Below are 11171 nucleotides of genomic sequence, written 5' to 3'. Positions count from 1 at the left end.
TTACTGTTTGTTAAATTTTCATTAAATCTACAAACCAAGTTACAAAACTAGACATGATATTCGCCTCCATCTTTCTTTTCATCAGATAATGAGGAAATAATACTTATGGAAGCATTTCGAGAAAGCCAGATTAGGCACATGAAAAGAGCTTCCAAGACCCCTAAACCCACCCCACCTAGGACGTCTAAAATGTAATGTCTTTCAGCCAGCACTCTTGATAGACAAACAGCAGTCACCCAAGCAAATAGAGGAGGATAGAAGACAATCCATACAGGGTCCAGATACATTAATGTAATTGCGACTAGAGTAGCTCGGCTTGCATGTCCAGATGGGAAGGAATACTTGTCAGGTCCCAACTCCAATAATTTGTTCATTGGTACTGGTCGACGTCTTCGTACGATTGCTTTGATGACTGCTATTACCACAATGTCCAGGATTAGAGCTGAAAATTAATCAATTGAATAATTTTAACACTAGCCACTTTTATCTTTTCGTTTATAAGATAGTGCTGATGAACAATGCTCTTTAAGTTGTCCTTGTAATTTGCTACTACCCTATGTACACTCTGTCTTAAACCGTCAAAGATAACTAATGTCTGAGTGTCTTACCAATTAACATATTGACTTGAAGCTGATATAGATCTTTATTGTCAAAAAACCAGATGAAACTGAGCCATCCCGCCAGCCACACAATGCCATGGCAGGATACCTACAAAAGTAAATATTATATATTGAATCACTTGTTATTGGTGTTTACACAAGATGCCACTTGGTAGGGAGTGGCGGCTGTTGGGTATTGATTCTGGTAGTGCTAGTAGTAATATGAAAGCAATGTAAAATTCGTAAGGGTCTAAACAGAACTTGTCAGAATGATATGTATTAACTTGCATTAATTAGTAACAAGTTGCAACATTTGTGGTGTTTACAAAGTAATGTGATATCATGTTACTATTTTAAGAACAGTGACTTGATTGATTGCAAAAATTGTATACAAACTTACAGTACTCTCTTCACACCCTTTTTAAATCAAAATAGAGAGACCACACCCTAAAGTGTATGAAAGCGTTCAAAGGTGTTGACAAAGTGCTAGATGTGTGTCAGGATTGTATACTTTAAATACATACATGTATTATAATAAAATATTTTGAAAATGAAATCTAATGTTACCTCCAAAAATTTTGCATGATTTCGAAGTGACCTCAGAGCAGTTGTCTTTAGTGCGGCTTCCACAAACTGTTTTGTGACTTTAATGTCATAATTGAGTATTTTTTTCAACATTGGATGTATGTTTCTTTTCTCTTCTGTAGGACCTCCTAGCTGAAAATCAAACAGCCATTGTGGTATATGTTTAGTATCTTTATGATAATACAAGGTTCAAGATAACACTTTGAACTGGGTCTAATAAATACAGATATAATATGTGTCCAGTATGTATGTGGGCCTATAATAATACATAATAAATATTTGTAGATATAATATGTGTCCAGTATGTATATGGGCCTTAGTGCAATAATTTATAATGCAATTATATTTAATAACAATATTATATGCATGTAAAAACTGTATAACATTATTTTGCGACAGAAAATATTTTGGGGAGACTTCATGCAATGATAAATTTACAATACTACTCAATGTTCAAAGAATGTAGAACTTATATTTTGACAGAAAACTTTTGGGGAATGTGTACAGTGTTTAAGGCCTCCAAAAAGTCACCATATCGCTCTTTTCCATTGTTCTGTATGTTTAAATTATTTGCAATTTAAAAAAAAAATATAGATATGAAGGGATACACATATGTGTTGATTTTTTATCAATAACCAAATTTTTATATTATGATCCTTGATGAAAATATAACATATATGTTTATTATTTTAGTACATTGACTTACATTAGTATCACCCAGTACTAAAATATTGAGATATGACATCACAAACTCATCCAAAAAACGGCGACCCCAGGCGATGCAATTGTAACCTCGCCAAAAGAAATACATAAATGACGTCTGTATTACGTATTTGTTTTTGACAACCTAGGTAAGAAACCTATTTTAAAATAACCAATTCAATTTATTTCGATTTCTACACTACAGAAATTAGAACTTATTTTTGACGGACAAAAGTGCAATTTAATTACCTTGGCGGCCGAATGGTTAGTACTGTGCTAGATGAGGAGGTCCTGGATTCGATTCTCAATAGGACCAATTTGAGAAACTTGAGACCAGATAATTAGTGTGGTGGTCTAGTACATTATTATTACTTAGCCTATATCCATGTTGCGTGGCTTACCGATTTCTTGTTATGATTTCGCGTAATTAGCAAATATAAGTCAAGGATGCATAAGTTACATAGCTTTGAGTGTGTGAAGGTTAATAAATATTGATAAATATAATAAATGTCGATAAATTGGGTATAGCCTAGCCATTGCACGACATTTAAAATCATTTGATGACTGGGTGTCCTTGCATTTTCGCCTCCCAGATTACAAAGGCGTAGAATACTTTCTACTCGGTAGTCTCTGGGCTGCCCTTAGACTTCACCACTTAAAAAGTAACTCCTCACCATTTAGTAGCACTCACGGTTTGACTAGTTACAGTGAACACATGAGAAGGAAGTGAAGAGAGAGGCCACGCGAGCGTGACATATGTTCAGGACGAACATGCACTAGCAACTGAATATGAATGCGGTTGCACTGCATGGGATTTTTTTTTATGATACCAAGTGATGGGACGAACAAGTTGTGGAACTGGTGGTAAGTGACACGTCTGTCCAAAACTGTTGCAGTGCCACTTGGGACCAAATATTACTGTTTTTATTATATACATTATTATTTTGGGCAAACAATTTTAATGTGGCAAGTACAATGGCAAAATCATAGTCAAACCCAAAACAAAATTTGTTTAGGAATTTCAACTATATTTTTACATATTTCTAATTTATAAACACACGCATACAAATTATGTCAACAAAAAATTGTATGGGAGTTTGCCATTGTCCTTTTACCTATAATTTTTTTTCAAAAATGGAGTATTTGATAGATAGTGTAGTAAAAATTTTGCTACTGATAAAAAAGTCACTCTGTATAATAAAATTTGTGTATTCCTGAATGTATACATAACCATGTTAATTAGAATTAAAATTGCATTGTGGAAAAAAGTCTATTTTATATTAGAAAAACATCATTGATTGGCAAGACATCAGTATTATGTATTGTAGCATTTTTAAAGCAATGAAACCAAAAATAACTACCTCTTATAAAAACAATATGTTCTCATACAATGTTTGCGTAGAAATTATTAAGTAGATGACTAAATTAATAAACATGCAAAACACGTAGGAGGAACAATACACGGGAAGCAAAAATAAATAAGTTGCTCCTAATCTTACGAAATATTAGGTTTTCAGAATAAAAGTAAAGAAGCCAAAATGAAAGTAAATTCTCACCATATCCATTGCGCAGAATTAGTGAACAGAAGCTCAAGAGATAAAAACACTTGATCAAATAAAAGTACCTATTAGGACAACTAATGAAATGATATTTACACTGATTTCCAGTTACCGTGCACTTTATAGATGTAGTGACTGTACAGGTTAAAAAAGAATTACTAAATCATATTACGTTAAATGCAGTTATTTGGTTATTTCTGTTAAAAATGGATATAAGGATTTTTAATAAGCTATTTCTTGTGCTTCGCTTACTTTATTCCAATAGACAGTGACTGACACTGACAGATGACAGTGACAATTTGCAGAATATACAAAACTTTTTTTTCCACGAAATCGAAATAATATTATAGCAACATTTGGAACAAAAGCCTCAGAGGATGTAATTTATTAATAGTAACATTGACTTACAAATAAAAATAGTAAGCATAAAGTGCACTGCCTAAGTGTAGTCTGTGATAAAGTGACAATCCAAGTCTGTGGTGACAACAACAATTACGTGTTGCGATTTAAGTTTTTATTGTTCATTTTAGATGGTCTATGTTTAAATTTATTTACAATGTGGTTTGTAGACTACATTCGCCGAGTTTATTTGCACTGAATAGTATTATATGCTAATAATATAATATTCATTAGTAAATAAATAAATTATAGCTATGTTGGAAACGGAAGATGTTGATGATGATTTTTTTACTCCAATGTCTAAGTTAGTGGCTTATAATTTTATAGTTATGTTTATGTGTTATCAAGAGGACTAATAATTGCAAATGAACACTGTTAATATGGTTTGTTTCTTCCAGTACATCCTTGTCCAATATCTTTGGAAGTTCTCCTCGTCACAATAAAGAGAGTGAAAATGAGTCATTGAAATATGTACCGCCGAAACCGGTTGACACTACTTCGAAGCCTGCAGAAGACACAAAAGCCACTAAATGTATATTTGCTTGTGTACTTACGGCATATGTGTGGTATGAAAAACTTTAGCAGTTTTCCAATGTATTTTTTTTTTATTTAGTGACCGTTTACATTATTTCCATGTTCCAGGACTAAAAATGAATATATAGCAAAAGGAAAGTTGGGTTTTGCCATAGTTAAAATGATGAAAAACAATATACATAACATTGTGCTTTACGATTCTAACAAAACTAATCTGTCAAGTGCAACTGTCACATCCAATTTGGAAGTGACTGTAAAAGGCAATCTTTACATATCATATTACGACAATCTCCGTTGTTATTGGAGCCTTTGTGGAAATGAGGAGGACATGAAAAAAGTAGTGGATACTTTACAACACTTAAATGTTACAATAAAATTCTTTCAAAATATTGATGAAACTCTTCCAAAACCTGAAAAAGAAAAGGAGAAAATAAGTGTGGATGTTCAAAATGATACAAAGAATCAAGAAAGTGACACAGACTCATCTCTAAATAGGAAAACTAAACAATCTATTCTAGACAGAATGGCTAACATGGGGCATTCAGTTTTGCCACCTCAAGCTGTGCATACTGAGAAAACTAGTGATTCCTCGGATACAAATGAAATTGTGAATCCTCCCAAGCCTAGACATAAACCAATTAAAGCTATATCAAGAAAGTTTAGCACTGATAAAAATACACCTGAGGCTCATAGTCAAGTTGAGGTAATTAAAGCAATGTCTCCTAGAGTTGACCAATTTACTGAAAAACCACAACTTTATACTTTAATTAATGGGCAACTTGTACCTGTTACAAATACAAGTTGCCCTAGCATTCTACCCAGCCCTTCACAAAGTAATGATTTGAGTTTATTCTTAACAGAACATAGGATAAGTAACAGTGAGATGAGGATGAATATGAACAGAACAAGTGAGAAAATTGATCTAATATTAGACAAGCTTAAAGATTTGAGCAGTACAGACATAAGCAAAAGTGGTAACTTTCAGATTGAAGTAATGCAAAAACTATTAAATGAGTATGAAAATAAGATTGACATATATGAAAAAATTTTAAAAGGACAGGATGTACCCAAAACACTTAATCAAATACCAAATGATGAACAGTACAAATCAAAAATAGCAGAACTTGAGAAAGTTATAGCTGACAAAAATAATGAAATTGTTGAAATAAAACAAAAACTTTTACAAGAGGCATGTGAGAAACAAAAAATTGAAAACACCTTTCAAGATGAAATAAAAAACTTGAAATCGTGTATAGACCTCAAGGATAAAGAGTTGGCTACTATTTCAACAAAATTAGAAGAATCTACATATAAAGATGGTAGTAACGAATTAGGCAGTAAATTAAAAAGTATCATGAATGATACCTTCAGAGCCGTTACTGCAAAATTTGAAAGTAATGAAAATTACTCGGGAGAATCAGTAAAAAATATTATAGGATCAATCATGAAACAAGTCACAATACAATCATTAAATGAACTTAATGTAGAAAAATGATAATTAACAAATCAGCGTTTTTCTACTATTTTGCTTTAAGTTAAACAGATGGCGGCTGTCATCTAAGTAAGAAACTGCAAAAATCATCAGATTCATTAATAATATTTTTTTATAAATAATTAAGCTAAACGATTAATAATTGTTACAGAAAATGATTATAAAATATCGTATATATATCCTGGTATCATGCATATTTAATCTTATTACAACAAAATAGAATTTTGTATTGGTAATGAAAACAATTGCTTATATCTTCTGACTTTTTGGTTATGTTAGTTTGTTATCCACCTCCATCAATGTGACCGACCCATAGAAACAAAATAATTGTCGGCTGGTTGTCACCCTATGTTTCGCGTTGTAGTTATACATTATGAATTATTTATGGAAATCATTTAATAAATATATATATAATTAAAGAAAAGCCTAAACGATACTATGTTGTTCAGTGAATTAGATTGGAGGTATTACAATGAATCTTATATATAAATATTGGGTAATTATGTAATTTTATGATGTTATAGTAGGTGGCCTATGCCCAGCAGTAGACGTCTTTCGGCTGACATTATGATGATACTGGGAACACCAATATTTTACATCATTATTAGAACAAAATGGTGTAGGTGTCTAATAAAAACTTTAGCATTTTGTCTATTCAATTACCTATTACTAAATTACATCGAATACTCGATGCTAATTTATCATTCGAACCAACGTTTTTTAACATACCGTGCCAGATGCTATGCCAAGTAACCGAATTTTGTTTTGGTTTTTAACGACTTTGCCGTAATATTTTTCCTATTTTAGTTCAATAGGTTCATATTCTATTGAGTTCATAAATTTTCGCGATTGTTACACATAGGAAATGAAACTATTTTTCCGGATTTAAATCGCATATATATGTTTTTTCAAACAAACCGACGTTTCGGGCCCTTTACAGGTCCCATGGTCACGGTTGACTTTTCTGGTAGTCCGTAGTAGTTCCGGAAAAATACTTTCATTGTCAATATGGGAAAGATTATATAAAAAAGATGAATGTTAATTTTATTATTTGGATAAGCATAATTTGCCAATTGCCTTACAAATCGATGGCAATACAAAAATTTACGCTGTAGTCGTCTCCAAATTAGAGGCCAAATTTGACACTTGTCATCGTGACGTGTATAGGGATGTGGACTAATCACATTTTACGATTTTCGAGAAATCGATTCAAAATTTGAAGAGTTTGTGATTGTTTAGATTATTTTTCGGTTCATTGTTATTCAGGGGGGCTTTAAGGCCAAATCGTGCAATTCTGTTAAAAGCAATTTATTTGTAGCAATTCCTCTTATTTTCGTAAAATTGTCCCACATTCAGATGAATTGTATCCAATTTTTTTAATTTTATAATATTCATAAATGATTTATTACGAGAATTTAGTGTAAATAAGTATGTTCATCGATAAAACAACTACATAAAAAGATTAAATTGCCAAGAAACCAAGGATTTCATAAATTTTCAATTATTCGGCTGGCAATAAGTTGGAAGTTATCAATGTCAATAACAAACAATCTCAAGTAATGTTCATAATTTTTCTAATATCTTTTTTTATATTTTTTTCTGAGAAATCGAAGTGACACGGTGAAATTCGTCAATTAATTGGTCACAACACTATTATTAAAAAAAAATGCTTGAGGACGTAACTGTTTTCGGGACATTTCGGCACAACTCAAAATTGCATTTTATTTTGGAATTCGAGCAAAAACAGTACTTCAAATATGTTTTGTCATATTAAATAATGTTGCAATCAGTCAGTTTTTTACTTAAGCTATATTTTGTACTTTTAATCATTATTTTTTGTATTATACACTTAAAACACACACGTACACACTCACAAACACAAACATCCGCGCTTTATTCGGGCAACATAGTATCAGACGTGTATTGCAGACCATATTGTATAGTCATTTATGGATAGCTCATTGCAAACTCTTCAAGAAATAGATAATACTGAAATTGCAAAGTCCGTCATTTGTGATATAGACGATCTTTCTATCCACATACCAGCAAAGAAAGCCAGACTAAATATAATAACCCAAAATATTCGAAGTATTTATTGCAACATTAACGATTTTGAAATTAGCTTTTCACAGTTTAAAATTGACATTGATATAATAATTTTAACTGAATGCCGATTGCACCCAAACAAACCCATTCCCTACTTATCTAACTATACTTCTTACCTAACAACAAAATTGTTTAACCAGAACGATGGAGTAGTAGTGTATATAAAAAACAATCATCAAGTCACAGTTAAAGAAATTATGTTAACGCACGCATCGTGCTTACAAATTTGCGTTAATAATTATATAATATTGGGTATATACCGTTCTCCTTCGAATGCAAACGCGGATGACTTTATAAATTCACTTAACCTACACCTGGAGACTATTAAGTCTAAACCAAATATAATAATCACTGGTGACATAAATATTAACATATCTCCGAAACACATTGAACAATCTTATGAACGTAAAAATAGACTCTACTACCTCACATCTCTGTCAACGCATGGTATTCTTTCGGGGCACTCATTTCCAACCAGAGAACAAGCATGTCTGGATCATTTCATGCTGAAAATTAATACAAGGCAAACCACTGCAACAGTTGCTGTTCTAAACACATCTATATCTGATCATCTAATGATACTGCTGACTCTGTCCGATTCCACTGTATTACCAGTCTGTTCTAAGACAAAAACGCTGGTAAATTACGCTAATGCGTATAATAGTTTGCAGAAACAAAATCTTTATGAATTGTTCCTTCCAACAGATCCGAATACGTTAATAGACCTTTTAATTAGTAAAATATCCATTGCTCTGAGAGAACATACTAAAATCCTACCTATTTCAAGACATAGACGTATAATTAAACCCTACATTACAGAAGGTGTATTAAGATGTATAAGAAATAGGAACCAAATGCAAAAGAAATTAAAATTAGACCCCGCAAATGAAATATTAAATATTACTTATCGTAGATATAGGAACTACTGTAACGGTCTAATAAAAAAACTAAAACGTAAATATGAACGAGACAAACTGGCTACTTCAACCAAAAACAGTAAAACCCTATGGAAAACAATAAATGAAATTACTCAATTCAAGCAAACAAAAATATCTAATACAAATTTATTGAATATTACATCGTCTCCATTAGAATCCATCAATAAGGTCAATGTGTTTTTTGCCAACATTGGTAAAACCCTGGCAGAAGAGATTCTTACAAGCAAAGCAGTAAAATGCACAAAACCGTTTGCAACATGTCATCAAACATCATCCTTTGTTTTACTCGATACTGACCCCCATGAAGTCAAAACTATACTAATGAGTCTTGATTCAAACAGCTCCCAAGGTTGGAATTCCATACCAACTGAATTTTTGAAATGTTCCCAATTTATTCTTGTACCAATAATTGCACATTTAATAAACCTTTGCTTCAGTTTGGGAGTATTTCCAAATGCGTTCAAAAAATCAACGGTAACGCCAGTGTATAAAAGTGGTGACAGAGACGATGTAAATAATTATAGACCAATATAAGTCCTGCCTGCACTTTCTAAGATTATGGAGAAACTGATCAATACGCGTTTGCTAAGCTTTCTGAACAAATATAATATATTAGCAAAATCTCAATATGGTTTTCGTAAAGGCATATCTACAGAAGACGCTGTTCTTGATTTAAGTGCACTAGTAGTTAAGAAATTAGATTATGGAAAAAGATGTTTGACAGTTTTTCTTGACTTAAGGAAGGCCTTTGACACCGTCTCTGTCCCCATTCTTCTTAAAAAATTGGAGAACATTGGTATTAGGGGCTGTGCTCATGCCCTCCTTGAGAGCTACCTGACAGATCGAAAACAGTATGTCAAACTGGGAAATCTGTTGAGTGATGAAGTAAACATTGGTTTCGGTGTTCCCCAAGGAAGTATTTTGGGTCCTACGCTCTTCCTCATCTATATAAATGACCTGTGTAATCTTGACATAACTGGAGGTAAAATATTCACTTATGCAGATGACACTGCGATAGTTTTCTCAGGAGATACTTGGGAAGAAGTACACACACTTACAGAAACTGGATTGGCCAAGATTTCTGGATGGTTGGATATGAACCTTTTAACTTTAAATACTGTTAAAACTAACTATATATGTTTCTCCCTTAGAAATTCGTCGCAACCAGTTGATGGTTTTGAAATTAAAATTCATAGTTGTGATAGACACGACACACAAACATGCAGTTGTCCTTCTATCAACAAAATTGATAAAGTTAAATATCTCGGTGTTATTGTTGATCAGAAATTGTCTTGGTATTCACAACTAGGCTTAATATCGAGTAGGATAAGAAAGCTTGTTTGGGTTTTCAAAACTTTGCGACATGTCGCAACAAGGGATTTGCTAAATAAAACATACATTGCCCTTGTGCAATCTGTTATTGTTTATTGTATTCCAATTTGGGGAGGTGCATCGAAAACTAAATTCTTGGATCTTGAGAGAGCTCAGAGATCATTACTGAAAGTTATGCATTTTAAGCCATATAGATTTCCCACTACAGAACTTTATAATCATAGTAACGTACTTTCAGTAAGGAAACTATACATATTGCATGTGGTTGGTAAACTCCATAGGTCATTGAAATTTGACCAAAGGTTGCAAAATAAAAGAAGAAATGATGTAGTGGCTCCTTCTCAATTAACCAATTCGTACTTTGCAGGAAAACATTATGATAAACAATCTGCCTATATTTATAATAAAATAAACAGAATATTAAAAATATATTCTATGCAATATTACGACTGTAGAAGCGCGATGATAAAATGGCTGAAATTGTTAAACTATGACGAAACTGAGGATCTACTAAATGTACCTGCTTAATTCGTGGTGTTAACTTTCACAAATACTGTTTGTTGCTCACGTGTACGTATACTCAATTCTCAACTTCAACCATTGCTAATACTCTCATCTCACACACATTCACTCACACTTACACTTATACACACTCACTTATATACATACACCTTTTTACATTATATATATACCTAATATCCTAATTTTAAGTAAATAAATTGTACACGTTTAAATATTTAATATTAGTTTTGTGATGTGGAGGAGCGACATTCCTATCACAAGTATATTTTTACTTAAAAGGAGTGTCAAACCCAGAACAATGAAAACCCATGTATAAGTTGATGAAAATAAACATTTTTAATTTTTTAATTTTTTTTTTATTTTTTTTTTAATTTCAATAAAATTTATGTATTTTTTTAAACTC

General features: G+C 32.2%; 2 protein-coding genes across 2 annotated transcripts; one reads left to right on the top strand and one right to left on the bottom strand.

Annotated features, from left to right (window-relative positions):
• Positions 1 to 6: 6 nt before the first annotated feature.
• On the bottom strand, positions 7 to 3528 carry LOC113233128 (phospholipid phosphatase 6). Its single transcript, XM_026468123.1, has 4 exons — positions 3443 to 3528; positions 1167 to 1316; positions 609 to 708; positions 7 to 442 (listed from the first exon to the last, which is right to left on the bottom strand). The coding sequence occupies exons 1-4, from the start codon at positions 3449 to 3451 to the stop codon at positions 48 to 50; spliced, it is 654 nt and encodes a 217-aa protein (XP_026323908.1). The 5' UTR covers positions 3452 to 3528; the 3' UTR covers positions 7 to 47.
• Positions 3529 to 4020: 492 nt separating this feature from the next.
• Positions 4021 to 6989, top strand: LOC113233155. Its single transcript, XM_026468166.1, has 3 exons — positions 4021 to 4148; positions 4243 to 4410; positions 4487 to 6989. Exons 1-3 carry the CDS (start codon positions 4099 to 4101, stop codon positions 5871 to 5873), a joined length of 1605 nt encoding a protein of 534 aa, XP_026323951.1. The 5' UTR covers positions 4021 to 4098; the 3' UTR covers positions 5874 to 6989.
• Positions 6990 to 11171: the final 4182 nt, after the last annotated feature.

This window comes from Hyposmocoma kahamanoa, unplaced genomic scaffold (genome assembly GCF_003589595.1).
Source record: "Hyposmocoma kahamanoa isolate Upper Pololo Valley unplaced genomic scaffold, ASM358959v1 78, whole genome shotgun sequence".
Classification (NCBI taxonomy): Eukaryota; Metazoa; Arthropoda; class Insecta; order Lepidoptera; family Cosmopterigidae; genus Hyposmocoma; species Hyposmocoma kahamanoa.
Note: the sequence above shows the minus strand (reverse complement) of the source record. Positions and strands in the feature narration are given on the sequence as shown.